This window comes from Nicotiana tabacum, chromosome 16 (assembly GCF_000715075.1).
Source record: "Nicotiana tabacum cultivar K326 chromosome 16, ASM71507v2, whole genome shotgun sequence".
Taxonomy (NCBI): domain Eukaryota; kingdom Viridiplantae; phylum Streptophyta; class Magnoliopsida; order Solanales; family Solanaceae; genus Nicotiana; species Nicotiana tabacum.
In genome coordinates, this window is record NC_134095.1 from 89,034,552 (window position 1) to 89,056,260 (window position 21,709).

At 36.3% G+C, this 21,709-nt stretch overlaps 2 protein-coding genes across 6 annotated transcripts; both read left to right on the top strand.

The window, feature by feature from the left end:
* The first annotated feature begins 12,746 nt into the window (after window positions 1-12,746).
* Window positions 12,747-19,477, top strand: LOC107805925 (filament-like plant protein). Of its 5 annotated transcripts, none has more exons than XM_016630029.2 (5): window positions 12,747-13,086; window positions 13,477-13,638; window positions 16,983-17,184; window positions 17,356-18,650; window positions 18,765-19,477. In XM_016630029.2, exons 2-5 carry the CDS (start codon window positions 13,528-13,530, stop codon window positions 19,158-19,160), a joined length of 2,004 nt encoding a protein of 667 aa, XP_016485515.1. In that variant the 5' UTR covers window positions 12,747-13,086; window positions 13,477-13,527; the 3' UTR covers window positions 19,161-19,477. The 5 variants fall into 5 exon arrangements, with proteins under 5 accessions (XP_016485515.1, XP_016485517.1, XP_016485518.1 ...); XM_016630031.2 differs by having other exon boundaries at window positions 12,878-13,086; window positions 16,992-17,184; XM_016630032.2 differs by having other exon boundaries at window positions 12,878-13,086; window positions 17,028-17,184.
* Window positions 19,478-20,787: 1,310 nt separating this feature from the next.
* Window positions 20,788-21,156, top strand: LOC142170322 (secreted RxLR effector protein 78-like). Its single transcript, XM_075232204.1, has one exon. It carries the CDS (start codon window positions 20,788-20,790, stop codon window positions 21,154-21,156), a length of 369 nt encoding a protein of 122 aa, XP_075088305.1.
* Window positions 21,157-21,709: the final 553 nt, after the last annotated feature.

A 21,709-nucleotide genomic window follows, 5' to 3' on the forward strand; every position in this document is an offset into this window, starting at 1 on the left:
AGTACTTTTAAAAAAATTTAAGTTGTTTGGCCAATACAGAAAAGTACTTTTGGCCAGCAGCAGAAGCAATTTTTCTGCTTTTGGGAAGAAGCAGAAAATTCTAGCTTCTTCCAAGAAGCAGAAGTAAAAAATTAATGTATTCAAGACAAAACTATCCTCACTATAAATTTATATTTTTTTAAATTATCACTTACAAATGTAAGTTTTTTCTTTTCATTTTTGTTTCTAGTTTTTACCATTCTTTTAAAATTAAAGATATCATATACATGAATTATATTGTAACTTTCCAACTTCTTTATTGACTTTTTTTGTTTTTGATTTGTTCTTTGTGTAATGTTTTGTAGCTTTCCAAATTATCTTCTTCTTTTTTCACACTAAAGCAAATTATCTACATCCTTCTTTGGATTATCAAATCTCTTCCTAAAAATAATCATTTATAATTTCTTCTATTATATGCTATTAGTTCCCGAATCTTTAAAATAGTTATCAAATCTATTTGTGAAAATTACATACAAATAGGTAATAAATTTACAATTCAATCGCATAATCTATCTATATATTATTAAAAGAAGAAAATTCATCACACATTAAGCCAAGTGGCAGCCTGAAAATAGGCCATTTGGCAATTTTGTGACAAAGTTAGTAAGATTAGATAATACTAATGAGTTTCTTTTTAAATTTAAATTTTTTTTAAAAAATAATATATTATGTGTTGTTAATAATTAGTTACTCTTTTTGAATTTAAATTTAAACATACTTAACTATTTTTTTACAAAAAAAATATTTTTATATATTTAAAATTATTTCTATTTTACGTTAAATCCCATTTTTCAAGTTTGACGCTCAGAATCATCTAGTTACAATTACCATGGCTATAAATAATTTTATCCGATGATATTCTTCTACCGATAAGGAATTCAATTATTATGCTAATGAAGACATTACTACTGAAATTGAGGAAGGATGAGCGTTCTGATATTCCTTTAGAAATTCAAAGCAATTCTTCTACTAATATGGAGGTGTTGTGTGATAGACGTAGAGATGAAATTGTTGAGAAATATTATCATGTGTGAGTGACTTTACTTATTATTTCATGGTAGATTATCAATATATAGTAATTTGTGGAATAGATTTCTAATTTATACTGAATGATGTATTTTGATGATTCAAATCATCATGTAACAATAAGTAATTACACTAGATAATAATATATGCTTTGGTATAACTATATATGTAAAATATAATTGATTTAAATCTTTAATGTGTTTGTTTACTTTATGTTTTATATTTTAATTAAATTAAATAAAAAATAATAAAAGTTTGTTACAATAAATATTTGAGTTCATTTTTCTCTTTAAAAGAATTATAAGACGTTGGTACTATTCTTTTTGGTAATTTGACACTCCTAAGTACTTTTTAGAAAGATTGACCAAATATAATTTGTTTACCAAATATTGCAAAAAGTACTTCTTAAATGAATTGGTCAAACACAAACTGTTTTTTTTTAAAATACAAAAAAAGTACTTTTCAAAATAAGCAGATTTTGGCAACGGGCTCTTAGCATTGCCCTGAACATGAAGAAGAAAGCATATATTTTATAGAACAGAACGCACTTCTCAGCACACAAGACAATTACACCAACTCTATCCAAATATACAGATTTTTGCTTTCGAGAAGCCCATGGGAGCCAAGAAAAATGGTAAATCCAGTGGACTTGTGATCATCAATATCATCTCCCCAATCCGAATCACTATAACCATGAAGCAAGGTAGAGGATCCATGAGAAAAAAATAAACCATGAGAGGCAGTAGCCTTGACATAGCGGAGAATACGTTTGACGGCAACCCAATGAGAATCCATAGGACAATGCATAAACTGTGATACTTTGTTTACCGCATAGGCTATGTCGAGTCTAGTAAACATCAAGTATTGTAAAGCTCCAGCAGTACTCCTATATAGAGTTTGGTCATGAAATGGAGAACCACCAGTGGTGGAAAGCTTGGATGATGATGAAGCTGGTGTGGAGACAGGACCGCACGACCCCATTTGCACACGATTAAGGAGGTCTGTGATATACTTACCTTGTTATAAATGCAATCCTTCACGTGTCCAGTTAGCTTGAATGCCCAAGAAATAAGACAATTTTCCCAAATCTCTAACAGCAAATTGAGTTTGCAATTTGGAAATGAGAGCTACAATATGAGCAGAGTTAGAACCCAAAACCAGAATGTCATCGACATATACTAAACAGAATAACTTCTCATCGGCATTTGGAATATAGAAGAGAGAACTATCAGTTTGGATCCCACAAAGCCTAGAGAAAGAAGCACATCAGCTAAACGTTTATTCCACATGCGTAGAGCTTGGTTGAGTCCGTAGAGAGATCGTTTAAGTAAACAAACATGATCTGGACGAGTAGGATCAACAAATCCGGGAGGTTGAGACATATGTACAGTCTCATCTAAGACCATGAAGAAACGCATTGGAAATATCTAGCTGAGTGATGTATCACTTGTGAAACACAGCCAAGGATAGCAACAACCATATTGTAGCCGGCTTAACCACTGGACTAAATATATCAACAAAATTGATGCTCGGTCGTTGATGATATCCTTTAGCCACAAGCCTCGCATTATAGCGTCCAATGAACCATCCTGTTTTAGATTCGTCCTTGAACACCCACTTACAACCAATTACATTTTGAGATGGCGATGGTGGAACTAGTTCCCAAGTACCATTTTGAATAAGTGCATTATACTCCTCTGACATAGAGCGACGCCAGTGAACATCCTTAATAGCTTGCGAGTAGCAAGAAGGTTCCATTTTTGCCGATGTTGGAGTCGCAACTGACATTGAAAATAGCCTTTTTGGCTTCAATGAGCCTGTTTGTGCTCGTGTGACCATCTTTTGCAAAGGAGGAGCTGCTGGTTGAAGCGCATCAGTAGTTAAAGTGTCTCCAAGAGCACTAGAGCTCACCGTATCAGTAGATGGAGGATTTTCTTTAGCTCGAGTTGGTGACATCAAGTCTACACCACAAGAAACTTCATCATGTGAAAGCTGATCAGTAGCAGTTGCGTGTCCAGGAATAGGATCAACATGTGACGAGGATGTGTGCAGTGGCACAGAAGGTTGCGACAGTGTTGGTTGAATGCTAGAAGGGCCAACCAAAGGCTGCAATGGCAACTGAACATTGAGAGGTTCTGATTTAGTATTGGTTATGGATGGAGGCACAATAACACCCTATGAAACGAAAGGAAAAACATTTTCATCAAAGATTACATCACGAGAAACATATAATTTTGAGGAAACTGGGTCAAAGCATTTGTACCCTTAGTGCAACTTACTATAGCCTAGAAACACACATGGTTTGGATCGAGGAGACAATTTATCCTTAGTATAGGGATGAAGCCACGGAAAACAAAGGCACCCAAAAATACGTAAAAATGTATCTGGATTGGTGTTAAACAATGCATAAAATGGGGTTTTTATTTTTTAAACGTGGTGCTGGTAGACGATTTATAGTATACACTACGATATCAAAGGCGTTTGTCCAAAATTTGTGGGGAACATTAGCATGATGTAGCAGCGCTCGACCAGTTTCAACAATATGCTGATGTTTTCTTTCGGCACAATCATTTTGTTCTGGGGTGTATGGACACGAGGAACGCTGCACAATTCCATCATCTCTCAAGTAATTTGTTAAGGCTTGATACTTTCCTCCCCTATCTTCCTAAAACTTTTAATGGGACGACCAAAGTATTTTTCAACACTTTTACGAAATTGCATAAAAATTGAAAGAACTTCTGATTTTAATTGAAGAAAATAAATCCATGTGTATTTGCTGAAGTGATAAAAGAAAATCACATAATATCTATAACCTTCATTAGAAACAACTGGAGCAGGACCCCAAACATATGAACAAACCAAGTCTAAAGGCCCGGAGGATTGAAAACTACACTCACGAAAAAGAATTTTATGACTCTTATTAAGAGCACATGTAGAACATAAACTAGAAGATTGAAGATTTAAATGAAGGGACAATGACGCTAGACGATAATGCTTGACGAACTGTAGGATAGAATGTATGGGCCAAACGAGCATGCCAAACCCCAAGGGACGCATCATAAGAAGCAGGTGCGGATGAATTCAACACGAAAAGAGAATATAATCCAGCTTTATCCTGGACTGTATGCAGTATTCCCCTCATCGCCAAGTCCTTAATTAAAAAATGGTTAGGAAAGAATTCAATTGAAATTTGGTTAGACTTAATAAACGAACTAATAGATAATAAATTTTGAGTAGAATTTGGAATATGTAGGATATCGTCAAGAGTGAACTTTTTATCAGAAATAATAACTGGGCTTTTACCAACATGAGAAATAGAAAGTTTTGAACCATTACTAACGTAACTTCTTTAGGGCCTTGATATTCAGAATGAATACCCAAGTTATTAAGATCAGTTGTGAGATGATGTGTGGTGCCACTATCCATTAACCAATTTTGAGCAGAAGAGGTTCTTGCTAAATTAGAAACGGGTGGTCCGTAAGCTTTGTTGCCAGTGTTAATCCTAGGAGATGGACACACGCGTGCAAGATGACCTTAACCTTCACAATTGTGGCAAATAATTCCAGACATGGTTGAAGCTTGGGATGGAGTAGTATTGGTCTGAGCAAAGTTCTGAAGCCCACGATTTTGAGACGATTGGGTGAACCGTTGATTGGAGGAGCGTCCACGGCCTCAACCTCTACCACGTCCACGAGTGGTAGAAAAGGAACTCTGAGTAAACTGTGTTGTAGGTGCAATGACACTATGGGCTTCATCCCTTTTTAACTGTCGTTCTTCATTCAACAACAATCCATACAATGCATCAATACTAATATCCTCTTGATGTGATTCAAGAGACCTCGTAAGAGGACGATAGGCAGGTCCTAGTCCAGCAAGAACAAATTCCACCAAATAATCATTGGGAATCGGATGATGCAATGCAGCCAACTTATCTGCTATTCTCTTTGCCTTTTGCTCATACGATTCAATATTAGCATTATCCCGATAAAGTGTGCAACTGCATCTTGAGGTCACGAATTAGTGGCTTTGATCCTGAAGCATATGCAGCAACAAGTTTGTCCCAAGTTGCACGAGTAGTCGTTGCTCCAACCAATTGAGGCAGGATGCTTTCTGAAACAGAAGTAACAATCCAACTTAAAACAAGTTGGTCTTCACGTAGCCAAACCATATAGTCCGGGTTGGGTTTGGTATTGATATCATCCAGAAGTTGTGTTGGCGTCGGTTTACTACCATCAATATGATGGTTCAAACCACATGCATATACCATAGGCATAAATTGTGTCTTCCATAATAGAAAATTGGAAGATATGAGTTTCGCGGGCAATTGATGTGCGAGGCGTTTGGAGAAGATGAGACAACAGGTAGGCTTGAAGTCATGGAAGAGAGGCTGTTTTCACCCATGGAGACGTGTTGACCTCTCTCTCCCTTTTTTTGGTGAGGAAAAAGAATTTGGGTTGGTTTAACCTCTGATGGCTCTTGATACCATGATAGAACATCATGCACTTCTCAGCACACAAGTCTTGTGTGCGAATACATAAATATATCCTGGAGTTTCTTGGAGAATAAGACTCCAAAGTAGTCACTGCTTAGGACTCCTAATGAGATACCAATTTCACCAATTCTATCCTAATACACTTCAACAATTCCTACGTGACATTATCCTTACAATATTCAAAATGGTTGATCAGTCGTTTCTCTATCTTCAGCATGTCTAAGACGTACACGAGGTTAATTACTATTTTACTTCTCAACTGGTAAAAGACCCAAGTCCTTCAAACCTTCAGCCTGTTTAAAACATAGATCAAAGCTAACTGCTACTAGGATTTGGCACCTGCTTGGTGCCAACTGTAAAATATTAACGTCCTTCAACTTTTAATATGTAGAAACATCAAGTATATATATTAAAATGTGACTAGGCCTTTTCTCCTGCTTTTTTCTCCCTGCGGCTGTGTTTATTTGTGGTGTCTTAGTGCATTTTTGTGTTACTGCCAACCTTGTCAAAAGGAGAAGTAGGTGTATGTGGTTTTTGAGCACTGTCTTGGAAAGTTAATGTTGTATATACAGACCATATCCTGCATCAACTTACCTCTTACAAATGATCCTGGCAATGTTCTTAATCTTGTTTGTTCATGTTGCATATGCTTGATTATACTTCTCTGCTTTATTTTCTGGATTTTAAGAAATTTGCATTACTAATTTGTGACAGTAGTTATATATTTTGAAAAAGAGGTGCTGATAGTATATACATAACATCCCTCCTTCTTCGTACATAGATGGAGTTTGTTCCACCTCCATGACTTCAGACCCAACGTGTGGAAACATTTCATTTATGAGCGTGTTTTACACTAAAATTAACAGATAAAATAAATTAAAAAATCATTATAAAATAAAGAGACCCAACAGTAAAAGAGACTCTTTACGTTATAAAGAGACCACAACAACAACAACAACAACCACCTAGTAAAATCCCACCAGTGGGGTCTGGGAAGGGTAAAATGTACGCAGACCTTACCCTACCACAATGGGTAGAGAGGATGTTCCGGTAGACACTCGACTCAGAAACAATAGATACTTTATAAAGAGACCCAACGGTAAAATCTCCAATTACCCGATGTAACTCTTCTTCTCTTCTTCAATTACTCACAAATTTTATCCAAGACTTACAATTTCGAATCCTTTTATCTGAATCAAAGCCTTTTTCTTCTCTATAATCTTTTGGTTCATCTGATTTTGGGGCTTATTGAGTGTTTCAAATTTCTTCTTATTTGAGGGGTTCATCTGATTTTAGGGATAGTTGACAATGCGATCAACTAACTTGGCCAGGCTTTGCATGGAAGATGATGATCCTGGATTGAATGAAGAAGTGCGTTGCAACTATGGTTATGTGCTTCCGATAATGACTGTTTGGACCCTTCGAAAACCTGGTAGAAGATATTGTGTATGTCCATACTATGAAATATGTTTACTTTTTGTAAATTAGTTGAAACTTCCACTGATTGTCCTTTAATTAATTCCTTATGTTTCATCATTGTAGGGTCCAAGATCTTGTGATTTTTGGTGTTTGAGAAATGCAGAAATTGATCCAAAATCAAAATTTGTTATTCCTAAACTGGTGAAAAAAAATTGGCGAACTTGAAAATGAACTGGAAGTGTATGAAAGTGTTGAGAAGACTAGGGGAAAAAATAAGTGGAAAGGAAGATAGAGATGCAATTGGAGAAGTTGGAGAGAGAGATTGAGAAGATGAAAGGAAGGGAGAAGAAGTGGTGGATTAGTTTGGTTTAGTCCAAGATTAGGAAGAAAGTACTTAGGTTTTTTGTGTTGTGTGGATGTGTTATAGCTATAAGCTATTGGTTTCATCTAGTATATGTAAAGAATCATTCAATGAAGTTGCCTTAGGATCTGTTGTAGCAGTAGTATTTTTAGTGTTGCTTAACAAAATTTCAACATTTGGTCTAACTTTTGTTGTAATATAATGCACCTTGTTGATATAGTTTGTGTTTGAAAATTGGCAATATGTGTTACAAATGCAAGCTTTATATTAACCTAGAAATCTGCAGTCACTGTTGCATATTAGCAGTATATTTATGCAGAAAACAAATTAATAACTTTGCAACAGTGCAGTCATTGCATATTTAACATATTGCAGATTGCAGTCATTGTAGAAAATAGATTGCAGTAATTGCTGCATATTTTACAAAAATAGACCTAAATAGAAAAACTGAAAAACTGACTTAACAAAATTGCAGTCATTGCTGCATATCATTTCTAGTAAATAGACCTACAAATATGAAGTAACTGCTACATATTGTAGAAAAACAAACTTAAACAGTAAAGCACGGAAACTAACTTATCAAAATTGCAGTTATTGTTGCATATCATTTCCAGTAAACATACCTACAAATCAACAGTCATTGTTGCACATTACCATAGACTTAGAAACTTTTAGTCATTCTAATATAATTACATACTAAAATAGAAATTCATATTGTCTTTACATATATCAACTGCCAAAAGGCAAGCAAAAATACTGAAATACTAATATCTACCAGGTAGTTGATTATGGTGCTGATGAACTTGTTTGGCTCAAACGAACTCTTTCAGATGTCTTTGACCTTGTCTCATTTCTTTTCTTAGCTTGAATGTGTTGAAGATTCCTTGAGGTGATAGCTTCTTTACCTTTCCATTTCACCCATGTTCTTGGTTTGTGTCCAATATCTCCAGTCACTACTGCAGAGTTTATAGGCACAATTGACATTTCAGGCTATATTCACATAAACAAACTTTGTTAGTTTACATCCAAGTTTGATCAAAGGGAGTTCATAGTCACAGTTGATATTATATGCTTACATTATAGATGGAAGCTCCACTTTCTGTTTGTAGAATTCTCATACCAACTATTCTTGGCCTTTTATAAGTAGTCCCTCTACCCATACAAGTAGAAATATCCAATAAAACTACAAATTATTAAGAAGTTAAACATAAAACAGACCTACAAAAGTGTAATCTGTAGAAGTAACTTCGGAGTAATTACCTGTTTTGTTGAGCCTCTTGGTCTTCCTCTTCCTCTTACTGTTTTTGGTACACTTTGAACTGAATGTGTTGATAAAGAAACAACACTTGATGACTTTGCACTACCAGTTGACCTTGCAGTATCTTGTGCAGCCTTGTGACAACCTTTCTTGTTATGGCCTTTAGCATGATAGTTGTTGCAGGTCATTTGAGTACCTCTTTTGAACAACTTTCCTATTTTGTTTTCAGTTGGTTTCTTCCTTCTCACTTTCTTGGGCTTGCCAGGCATTACTCTTACTTCTGATGGTATAACTAAAGGGTTTTGTGATTGTGGCTACATCTCCATATTTTGTACAGGCTGAAGGAAACGACTATAGGTCTTTATTTAAGTCTCCCTATGGTACCAATGTGCAATACTCAAATTTTTTGAAATGGACAACAGCTACATCATAAGCACATGGTATACCATTCAGCATCCAAGCTCTACAGGTGCAGGTTATCCTGTTCAGATTCACTATATGCTTACTGGTGTGTCCTTCCTTTACTTCATAACTATATTGACCATTCTAGTGCACTATACATTTAATTGATTTTGTTGTGTTCTCCTGCAACACATATAGTGCCATTGGAGAAATGTCACTGATCCAAGTATCACAAAAATCCCTCATTTGTGCTATTCTTATCATCATTTTCACCTTGATCTCTTCTAGCATTGTGATGATTGTCTTGTGCATTGGCCCTAATATCCAAAAATTAAAAGTTTCAGCCATATTGTTGTCAACACTATCACAATTGCTGAAATACTTGAAATATACCTTGTACCACCTCTCTTTGATATAGTATAGCATGTCCTCAACTATTTTATCCCTTAGTTTCTCCATGTGATCAAGATTTTTCTTTAACTCTTGTTCATAAGTTGACCTAACATATCTCCAAAAATAGTTCCTTCGCTCAATTCCTCTTCATTTTTTTGACCAGTTTACTAGGGATCTCATTATTGCTTTGTCAAGTCCCTACAATATATAAAAGATAAACAGTTAAAAGAATAAACAGATTTACAGATTTGAACAACACATTTAACAGAATATAAGTTATCTTCTGCATGTCTATAATAACAGTCAACTCTGTCCCATCTCCAAGCTCAAGATCATTCTTTGAAAGGTTCACAACCCATCTCTAATTAAATATGTTTTCAACTTCAACTACTACCCAGGCCAGTGGCAACATATGATTATTCCCATCCTTACAAGCAGCCACAAATAATTGCCCTTTACATACACCTTTCAAAAAATAACCATCAAACCCAATACACCTACAACCATCAAGGAAGGCCTTCTTCAATTCATCAAAGTAAATATAAAATGCTACAAATATTTTCCTGACATCTTCATGTGTTTCTTCACTAAATCTGGCAACACATGTGCTGCCTGGATTAGTCATTAGCAGCTCATCTCTATAGTCCAGAATTCTACCAAACTTCTTAATATGGTCACTCATAATCTGTGTTAACACAATATTCTTGGTTTTCCTTGCAATAGTCCTTCTAATATACACTTCTAACTTCTTTTGAACTAACTCCTGAAACTTAAAGATTCTAATATTTGGTTCAGAAATTATTCTGTCCTTGTATCTTTCTGCTAAGTATTTTGAGTTGCACAGTTTGTTCTTGGTAGTACCATTGTACTTGTGAAGTGGATTATAGTTTTCACCACAAAATCTTTTGTCTTAGAATCATAACTAGCAAACAAGAGCCATGGACAACCAACACAACACTTTACTCTCACCTTGTTGGTTCATTGACATACTTATCTAACTCTACATGTTCATCAACTGCTTACTTAGTAAGTGCTTCTTTATATTATCTAACACTCTCAAAAGAAAGGCCAGTTTCCCAAACAATTAACTTATAAATAGGATCAAAGCTAACCCTATTTTGTTGTTTTCTTCTTGCTCTTACTAGCGGTTGGATTTCATCTTCACCTTTATCATAAGCAGTTTTATTAGGATCAGTTTCAAAACTAGCACTCTAGCAGTTTCATCTGAGGGATTATATGACTCATCTCCAACAATCTTGCCCTTTAAAGATGTCTTCTTCCTAGCTGCATACTCATCATATTCTACATATAAACTCTTTTTACCTAACTTGGCATGTCTAGTTTCAACCTCTTTCTCTTTTTTCTTCCTTCTTTGCACCTTTTTCCTCTCTTCTCTTAAACTCTTATATTCCTCATCAACATCACTACCATATTCTTCTTCCCCTTCCTCAAACAACTCTTCAATATCTGAATATGTACTATAGTCACTGCTTTCTACATCAGTTTCAACTAATAGAGTATCATCAAGAATAGAAGGACCACCCTCATCCCTACCGGGCACATTATCAGACACTAGTTTGTGGTTCTTCAAACCCAAAACCTTCACTGCCCCCAACACTTTGATTTATGCCTTTATCAAAAAATACACTAGATTCCTCACACACATGGCTTACATATTCAATAGCTGGAGGGACCACTAATGCTTCATCAACAGAGTGGGACACATACACTTCAAATATATCCCAATTTTAAATAGAGGTACAATACTCATAATATCATCATTAGTTAATTTTTTTACCAAAGTGCTAGAATTGGGTGGCCTCACATAAATATCACATGTTTTACAATTATACCATTTTCTTTCACATAGTCTACAACAACAACAATAACAACATACCCAGTATTATCACACACCGTGGGATTTGGGAAAGGTAGTATGTACGCAAACCTTACCCCTATATTGTGAGGATAGAGAGGTTATTTCCAATATATCCTCGGCTCAGGAAAGCACAAGCACCCTATTAATGAAAATATAGACAAGAAGGAACAATACTAAAAAGTCATATAAAAGCAGAATAAAAATAACAAGACAGTAAGGTGATCAACCATGAAAGAAAGCAACGGTTAGTCATAAAAACCTACTACCAACAGAAAGCGAGACTACGTGCCAATACTATTGTTATGAACACTCTAGGCTACCAACTCTACTATCCTAATCCTCGACCTCCATACCTTCCTATCAAGGGTCATGTCCTCAGTCAGTTGAAGTTGCGCCATGTCTTGCCTAATCACCTCTCCCCACCTCTTATTTGGCTTACCTCTACCTTTCCATAGGCCCTCCAATGTCAACCTCTCACTCCTCCTCACCGGGCGGTTTGTGTTCCTCCTCTTCATATGACCAAACCACCTAAGCCGCGGTTTCCGTATCTTGTCCTTATTAGGGGCCACACCCACATTGTCGCGAATAGCCTCATTTCTAATCCTATCTAACCTGGTGTGCACGCATATCCATCTCAACATCCTCAAAATACAAAAATCTATAACATCAATATCAAAGTACTTTGTCATAATACCTCCTTCGTAGTTGATAAGATACTATTGTAATTGACTTCCATGGAGCATCCTCAGTGTAGCGAGCTCAAAAGCCATTTCTTCGAACTGAAATCAGTAAACAAGAAAAACGTCCACAAATATTTTTTTACACCTCAAAATCGACAAGAATTTGAAGAAAACAAAAAGAACCTACAAGAGAAGCCAACGATCTTCAGTATCTACACTCTAATCGACGAGATTTTGGGAAAAATCAACACTAGGTTTTGAGTTCATCAACCCTTTTCTCGTTATGTTTAGAGAGAAATGAGGTCCGGTAATTCAGGCTACGGTTAAAAAAAGCGGGTTGAGTATCTTAATCGGGTGGTTTTTAAGTAATGGACCGGATTATTAAAATTTATTTGAGTTCATTAATGATGTGGCATCACCAGAAAGAGCATGACTCACACTCATTAGTCTTTAACTGGTCTAAGGTCATGGAAGGTGGAATAAAATTCACTTGCAATGTGTTAAGGAGGTAAACGAACACTCGTTTAGTTAAAGTGTTTAAACATATTTTTTGGACAAGTTTAACGTGATCTTTCTGTATTTTATCTTTAATAAAATTAGTACTGCACTTGTCGATAGTGAATTAATCTATCATGCGCGGGAATTGAATATTGAGCTTAAATTTTCAAACAATTAGTAAAAAAATAAATAATTTTCTCCAGTAGAGATTACCGCACCCCAAAACAAAACAAAAAGAAAAAAATAAAAACAGAAAAGCATATTAATAAGAAAGCAGAAAAAGTGATCTGAAAAAAGTCATTCCATTTCAGCATATCACATGCGCTCCTCGCTGGGTCCACCTTTGATATTTCAAAATCTCGGCTTCATTTCAAACCCAGAGAGAAAACCATTTTTAGATAAAAGTAGAACCAATTAAAAAAGAAAAAAAAATGGACAAAATTTGAATGAATAGAGACTTGTTGCTTCTGGGCTTTGGATAATACTAGCAGTTCCCTATATCATTTGAGTTGTTGTCTCTCAATTCTTTTTCTCTGACAGTACACACATCTTTGACTAGCAAAATCTGAAATCTTGAATCCCCAGAAAAAGGCTAATTCTTGAAATCTGCCTCTTCAGATTTTATGGGTTTACACTAATGTATGTGCATTTTATCTTTTTGTTGTTCTTTCTCGGTTTCATTCCTAGTCTTGGAGACAATAAACTGAAATGGGCTAGCATTTGGATCTTTTTTTTTCTTGATTTTTTTAGTTCAGGTAACATTTCTATGCCCAAGATATAACTTTGGTCTGCTATTGATACTTTCCAAAGTTTGGTTCTTTTTCTTTTCCCTATCTTGAATTCAAAATGCTTAATTTTTTTATTAGATGGCTAGTTGAGTGGTGCTAAGCCAAGTCTCTTTGACATAGATATATTGGCATTTCGGATGGAGGTTAATGTGAATAAGAAAGATCATTTAGGTTATGTGGGTCATTTTTCAAATGGTGTGTGTTGATGTTATTGATTGATGGTGTCAATTATATTATGCAGGTGGATATTGTGCTATGAGGTTTTAGGAGATTAATACTATTGGTTATTGAGATGGAAAAGAGGAAATGGTTGTGGAAGAGGAAACCTTCCGATAAGAGCCCTGGTGAAACGGAGAGTTCTGGTTCATTGTCTTCGCATTCAGAGAGATACTCTGATGAGCAGGTAAAAGGCAAAAAAGGGAAAGATGTTTCATTGGTCTTTCATGTAATTTGCTGATATGGAATAATCTGATATCAAATGCTTGAAAACATAAGCTGCTGTTTTTTTTTCCCCAAAATCTCACGTTTAATCTTCACTTGCACCTTCGATTTTAGATTGATAATGGTTGAGTTAAACATTTTCACATGGTTGATAATTGTTCGCGTGCAAGTGCTGCATTTTAGTTATACTTGCATATATACTAGTTCCGATATATGAAAAGAGCATGAATTATTAGAGAATACTATGTAATTTCATGTATGTGCATTCTCTGATACCTTAGGCCTGCATCAATACTTCTGTTGCGTTCGTTTGGATGTAATTTGCATGTAAAACCTGATGTTATTGTGGTCGTGTGAAATGGTTTCTTCCTTACATTTCAAACACGAAGTTTTGGAATGATAATTTGAATGCTGACAAAGTGTCATCAACTGTTAGCATAATATGCATTTTAGATGGGAAGGCTAGCTTTATCTTCTTACTTAGAATAAGGGAAGAAAAGAGGAAAATCCATTGGATTGGATAGCAGCTTCTGATAAATATAGTGTAGAATTGCTAGCGGACTATCATTGCTCTACCTTTAATTACAGAAATGACTACCAGACTGCCTGTAGAATTGATAGCCCACCAGACTGCCTGTCTTCATCTAAAGAACTTTCCTTCATCTTGGTTTATCCAATTTCTAATTGAACTGAGCTAGAATTTTTCTTCCTTGTCCCCCCTTACTCTTATTTATTACCAGTGCTTGGGCTGAGATCAACTTCCATGGCTCTAACAAGAACACTATAAATTCCTCATAGAAGGGATTAATGATATCTATTAAATATAAATTGGTATCCTCTAATGTGTTGTTCAATGCTCTTCTTAAGAGTTTAAGGTTTTATTAAGGGACCCTGCAAGTGGTGCTTTATACTATAATAACGGAAGTTCTGGGAAAGTCGGTGGGAAAGACCTACTGAGGCTCCTGCACTAGTTTCTGGGGGGCATTCAGTACTTCCTGAATATTGGCAGGAGGTTTTTGATGAATCAACTGGTGTGCTATGTATCACAACTTTGCTAGTTGTTTACTTGTTACATGTTTATTTCATTATTTGTGGATGGAGAAAGATTAGATTAGAACACTTAGAACTTTTAATTCATTGTAATACATTGAGTTAAAATATATATATATATATATATTTTCTTACATTGAATTTATTTTCTTCGGTGTAGTAGGTTGATCCTTTTTTATTAATGTGAATCTTGATACAGTTGCTATTTCTCAAAAAACAATTTGGCTTCCCCTTTTCTGGATTTGCCTTTTCCAGGAATCATTTCATTCTTTAGTTACATATTATAAGGGAAATGCCCTTTTTAAGAAGATAATAAGTAAAAAAGGGAGGCTACAGTAATTTTTCTTCGTTGATAAATGTAGGACCTTTCAAATGTAAAAAGAAAAAATAAAGAAAGAAAGGGTGATTCAGAATTACAAATAAATTCTAAGGTCATATTCCTGAACTACCTTACTTTTTACATCGGGAAGATCTTAAGTGCAAAATAGTTGTAAAAAGGTTGATAATTTCAAAGGATCTGAAGAAAGAGAAATAATCATCATTTATTGCTACTAAAAAATGAGGCACTGATTCCTGGCAAGTGCTGCAACTCAAGTGAAAAACTATACAAGAATAGTTCTGGGCTCAAACCAGGGGCAACTATCATTAACTTCTCGTGACCGACCAGACCCAAGCCAAGATCCAAGTGGTCATTTATTTGTAGGTTACAGCAAATGAAACTATTAGTTCCTCAACAAAAGTGTCATATTGGTACAATGAATGGTGGACGCCTTCCTATTGTAAGCCCGGTGCTCTTTGACGTAAATGGAAGGACTTAGAGATATAGCTGAATGACTTTGGACCAAATCACAACCCTTTTATAGATGTGTATAAGCCTTTATTTTTAACTACAGGTAAATGATCCTTCTTTGCCTACTCGTGTTACAAGAATCAAGGGTAAAATGAGTAGATTTCATATGGACTGCTCGTTACATGAACTATTTGTACATGTGTTTTCTGTAGCAGTGCAAAATAGATCTCTTTAAAAGCAATCTATTCTCCATGCTGGAACAGAAATTCCTTTCAGTTGGAGACATACAACTTTTTACATCTGTATATATCTCATAAATAATCTCGATACGGTGTGTTTTGTTAGGCTTAGTCTGCTTTTTCCTTTCCTTTTCCTTCATAAGAAAAAACCAAAAGGTCCTGAAGTGCTTCAACTTGTAAATATAGGGACTAAAGTTGTGATAAACCTTAAACACTGGGATGTGAGGTACAATTTGGCAAGTTGCTCAGAGCACAAAACACACATATGAAAACTGCAATTTGATAAGTTGGTCTCTCGATCTTTGGTGGCATACTGTTGATTATCTTGATATTCTTCATTTTTTCCTTTTTAAATTTTTTCTATTGCTGTAATCATTTCCTAACACAATAATTTTTGTAGATCTTTGTTATTACATGTTGTGTCTTTGTTATTTCTTGTTGTTGTTATTGTTTGTTGCTTCCTTTTCACTATTCCTTGAGCCGAGGATCTACCGGAAACAGCCTCTCTACCTTCACAAGGTAGGGGTAAGGTCTGCGTACACATTACCCTCCCCAAATTCCAGTGGTGGGATTACAGTGGGTTTGTAGTTGTTGTAAGTTGTGCAATCGGAAATTGTAGTCAATTAATGAATTTCAGATCTATGGGGCCAAAAGCAACATAAAGGAGATTATTGTGATAAGATTGAGTATGTCAGATCATAGTAATTGAGCGCCAGACAGTATATCTATATGCAACTAGCATCTCCAGTAATGGTGAATACGAATTGCGGAGGAAACTTGAGCAGTATTTGATATGTGCAGCTAAAGATTATAGTGACTGAAAATTGACCTCTAGTTTGGTGCCTCAATATGCTTTCCCAGTATAAAAATTGGTTGCCCAGCTTAGATGGTAAAGATGCTGGAAGACCTTGGCTTAGAAATAAAGTGCCAAAAACTTTCGTAAGTGATGTTTCTTACAGTAGTCATTGGAATATGCTTTTTGGTGAGGTTAGATGTTTCAAAATGAGTGTAAGGATGATCATAGTGCTTTGTTGGGAAAACCTTCTTTCTAGGGTCATTTGCCTCGTATCGAAAACCATTCAATAGTTTCCTTAGTGACTATAGCTCTGCCAGATGACCATCTCAATGCAATTTAGTACATTACTTATATTTTTAAAGAAAGCCTTTATCATTTTTAGCTGTTATATAATATATCCTTTTTCATAAAAAATGATCACCTTTCTTTAGTTGGAGCAGGATGCACTGAAAGAATTTTCTGACCATGACAAGCAGTCACCAGAGATAACCTCAAAAGCTGCAACTATTGATGATGAAGCCAAGGAAAGCTTGAGAAGTTTGACAGAGAAGTTATCAGCTGCTCTTGTTAATGTTAGTGCCAAAGAAGACTTAGTTAAGCAGCATGCAAAAGTAGCTGAAGAAGCTATTGCGGGTATCTTCTTCCACTCCTTTTCTTCCTCAGCTGCAATTGCAATATAAGAATTTGTCTCTTCGCATACACCCTTTTTTTGTATGTGAATTACATGCAGAAACATTTATCTGGACATGTACTTCTTCCATCACCTTATGATTTTTTGGTCTCTTAATATCCTGTATTTGGTAGGTTGGGAAAAGGCAGAAAGTGAAGTTGCAGTTGTAAAGCAACAACTAGATGCAGCCGTGCAGCAGAACTTGTCTTTGGAAGTTCGTGTCAGCCATCTTGATGGTGCACTAAAGGAATGTGTCAGGCAGTTGAGACAAGCTAGGGATGAGCAAGAGAAACGAATTCAAGAAGCTGTTGTAGAGAAAAATGAATGGGAATCTGAAAAAGCTGCACTTGAAAACCAGCTACTTAAGCTCCAGTCACAAGTAGAGACTTGCAAAGCTGAAACTCCTACTTCTACTGATCCTGATATCCTTGTCAGGCTTGATTGTCTGGAGAAGGAGAATACAGCTCTCAAAATTGAGCTTCACTCTTGTTCAGAGGAGTTGGAAATTAGGACCATCGAGAGGGATTTGAGCACTCAAGCAGCAGAATCCGCCAGCAAGCAGCACCTAGAAAGCATAAAAAAGGTGACCAAGCTTGAAGCTGAGTGTCGAAAGCTTCAGGCCACGGCGCGCAAAGCATCCCCATTTAGTGATCAACGTTCCTCTGCTGTTTCATCTTACTATGTAGAGTCTGTCACTGATAGTCAGTCTGATAGCGGAGAGCGGTTAAATACAGTCGATAACGATGGCCTTAAGATGACTAAACTGGAAACAAATGAATATGAACCAAGTTGCTCTAATTCATGGGCTTCGGCACTCATTGCTGAGCTTGATCAATTTAAGAATGAAAAGGCCACGCATAAAACTCTTGCTGCCTGTTCCATTGAAATTGATATGATGGATGACTTCTTGGAGATGGAACGACTTGCTGCATTATCTGAAACTGCTAATAAGACACCTTCAATTACATCTGATGCTGTTCCTCATGACTCACCCAATGTCGAGAACCCTTTGGCAGCAGAATATGATTCCATTTCACAAAGGGTGGCTGAATTAGAACAAAAGCTGGAGAAGATAGAAGCAGAGAAAGCTGAACTGGAGAATGCTTTAAGCGAGTGTCAAGATGCCCTTAAGGTGTCCTCTGTGCATCTTAAGGAAAGTCAAACCAGATTGGAAGAGCTGCAGAAGGAGCTAGATGCAGTGAATGAATCAAAAGAGTTGCTTGAGTTTCAACTCTTCGGCATGGAGGTAGAAGCACGGACCATGTCTGCAAATATTGGTTCTTTGAAGACAGAGATTGAAAGAGAACAATCCTTGTCATCAGACATGGAAGCTAAGTGTCGTGAATTGGAAAATGAGCTCCAGAAAAAAGACCAGAAAGTTGAACTTCAGCAAACTTTTGGTTCAAACGGTGAAGTGAAAATAAAACAGGTAGCTCTTTGTCTCAACCTATCTTGTGTTTTTTTATCATTCCAGTGTTTATACAACATGGATGTGAAGAGAAGATGAAAACTAATAATGTAATGTGAACTTTCTCATTTGCAGGAGGATTTAGCAGTGGCTGCTGACAAGCTTGCAGAATGCCAGAAAACAATTGCATCCCTTGGAAAACAGCTACAGTCCCTAGCCACTCTGGAAGATTTCCTGATAGACACTGCAAATCTTCCTGGGGGAGAATCAGTTGTTGCTAAAGCGGGAGGAGAACTATGGAAATTGCATGTAAACGAGACATTTACCCCAAAATGCGGTTCTGATCCTTCCAAGGTCGAGGAAGAGAATGCGAGTCATTCTATGAATGGAAATGAAGGGGAATCATCAGCATCTTCATCTACTTCATCCGCTACTCAGGCGACCACTGCCAAAAGCAAAAATGGTTTTGGGAAATTGTTTTCTCGGAGTAAGAGCGGACTCCCAACGCTAAAAGTTAATGACGATAAATAACTAGAGGGAAGCTGGAATATAATTTTACGGGACATCAATTGGTAAAAAGTTGCATGGCTGATCAAATTCTGTTTGATAAGCATACTGTTTGCTTCAAGAGTTATGAAAAGTGTTCAGAAGTTTCAAATGGCATTAGATCTTGAATTTACACTGCTTTGGCTGTTCTCCCTCTTTTTATTTAATCCCTCTCAGCAGATTTTTGTATCCATTTCTTGAACATAACTATCCCCTAGAGAAAAGAACCTTATAGGTTTGTTTAGTTTGGCTTAAAATGGGATTGTAATTTGTTGGTATGGAAACGTTTTAGGAGAGGTTAATGAGGGCAGTGTCCAGCAGTCCAGGGGTTTGAATAACACTTACTTTTGAATAGAGGATCAGGTGTGGAATTGTAGTCAGGAAATGAGGCATTAGCACAAACCAAGAATCTATTTCTCGTCTTCAATTTTATTTTGAAAGAGAAATTAAGGAGTCTTTTAGATATAGGAATTAGGAAAATAATTTTGGTATAAAATACATCAATATTTTATATCACGTTTGGTTGGTATTTTGTTTTTGGTGCAAGTAATATCGGTGTAGTTTTATACCACAAATTTGATATTATTTTATATAGGATCCAACATGGGATAACTCATACTAGAGCTAGTTTTAGGAGGAAAAGACACCTAAAAAGACCAAAATAGCCTTTACTTTTTTTTTTTTTAATTTGTATTTAGAAATGATAAAATTATAAACTTTATAGTAACTCCATATCCATATCTCTTTGTTTTTATATAAAACCAAACACCCCCGAGGCGTATCCAAGATTTTAATACCATGGGTGCACTATTATCTTTAATATAGATATTTGGTTCCATTATATAATTTTTTTTTGGTGATAGCAAGTTTACGAGCAAACTATATTAATACTATATTCACAAAAAATAGCACACTTTACAATTGTACTTGACGAGTTTTTATACTTTGAAAACGGTCAATAATAGCATCATTATTTACAGTTTTAAATATCTCACTCTCTATATATCAAACTAAACAATCATTCCAAAGAGTTTTTAAAAGCGGAGCTTAATATTGAACATGAGATTTTGCTGCTTTGAATCCACTGAGAGCCTCATCATGAGTACTTTGTTTTTAGGAATTTCAAAGTTTTTGTACTCAAAAGAATGATTAAGAGAAGAAAAATAAAACAGACGTAAAAAATGTGTTTGTTGTTAATTGAAAAGGGCATGGGAGTTGAGAATTTATTAAGTAATTAATTAATTATAAAAGGAATTAATCAAAAAGAACTGTATGGGATCGAACCCCTGACCTTGGGAGCAAAAAGGAGACAAAAGGGGCACTTTGTCACCCATTCAAGTCAATCAATTGAGTATACGTGACCACAAATATATTTAACCACAAAATTGAAAAGATTAGTACTTTAAAGTTTATACATAGCCTAGGGAGGGGAGCATGGGATGCATGTATCCCGCCCCCTCCACATAAATCCATCCCTGCAAACACCGGCCTAAAAAAAACATAAACACTAAATAATCAGGTGATGAATCAGTTCGATTTCATGCCGGAGTGTTCGACCACATAAGTCATTCATCTTGTGAGGAGGTTGGTGGAGCAGTATCGGGAGAGGAAGATGGACCTGCATATGGTGTTCATCGATTTAGAAAAAGCTTACGATAACGTCTCAAGGGAGATTTTATGGAGATATCTGGAGGTTAGTGGGATTCCGGCGACGTACATTAGGATGGTTAAGGATATGTACGATGGAGCGAAGACTCGAGTGAGGACTGTGGTAGGAGACTCAGACAATTTTCCTATGATGATAGGGTTACATCATGGCTCAGCTCTTAACCCATTTTTATTTGCCTTCACGATGGACGTATTGACATACCACGTTCAAGGGGAGGTGCCATGGTGTATGTTATTTACAGATGACATTGTGCTAATCGATGAGATGCGCTGCGGGGTTAACGACGTTGCGGGGCTGGAGCTGTGGAGGTAGACCTTGAAGTCTAATGATTTCAAGTTGAGTAGAACAAAAATTGAATACTTGGAGTGCAAGTTCAGTGTGGGGACGGAGGAAACAGAAGCGGAGGTGAAGCTTGATACACAAGTCATCCCCAAGAGAGATAGTTTCAAATATCTTGGGTCCGTTATTCAGGGGAATGGGGTGATTGACGAGGATGTTGCGCATCGTGTTGGAGCGGGGTGGATGAAATGGAGGCTTGCGTCTGGTGTTTTGTGTGATAGGAATGTGCCACCAAGTCTTAAGGGCAAGATCTACAAAGTGGTAGTTAGATCGACTATGTTATATGGAGCCAAATGTTGGCCAGTCAAGAAATCTCATGTCCAGAAGACGAAAGTAGCAGAGATGAGGATGTTAAGATGTATGTGGGGGCATACCAGGAAGGATCAGATTAGGAATGAAGTTATTAGGGACAAGGTGGGTGTGGCCCATGTAGAAGACAAATTGCGAGAGTCGAGGCTAAGATGGTTCAAACATGTGAAGAGGAGAGACATCGATGCCCCGGTGAGGAGATGTGAGAGGTTGACCA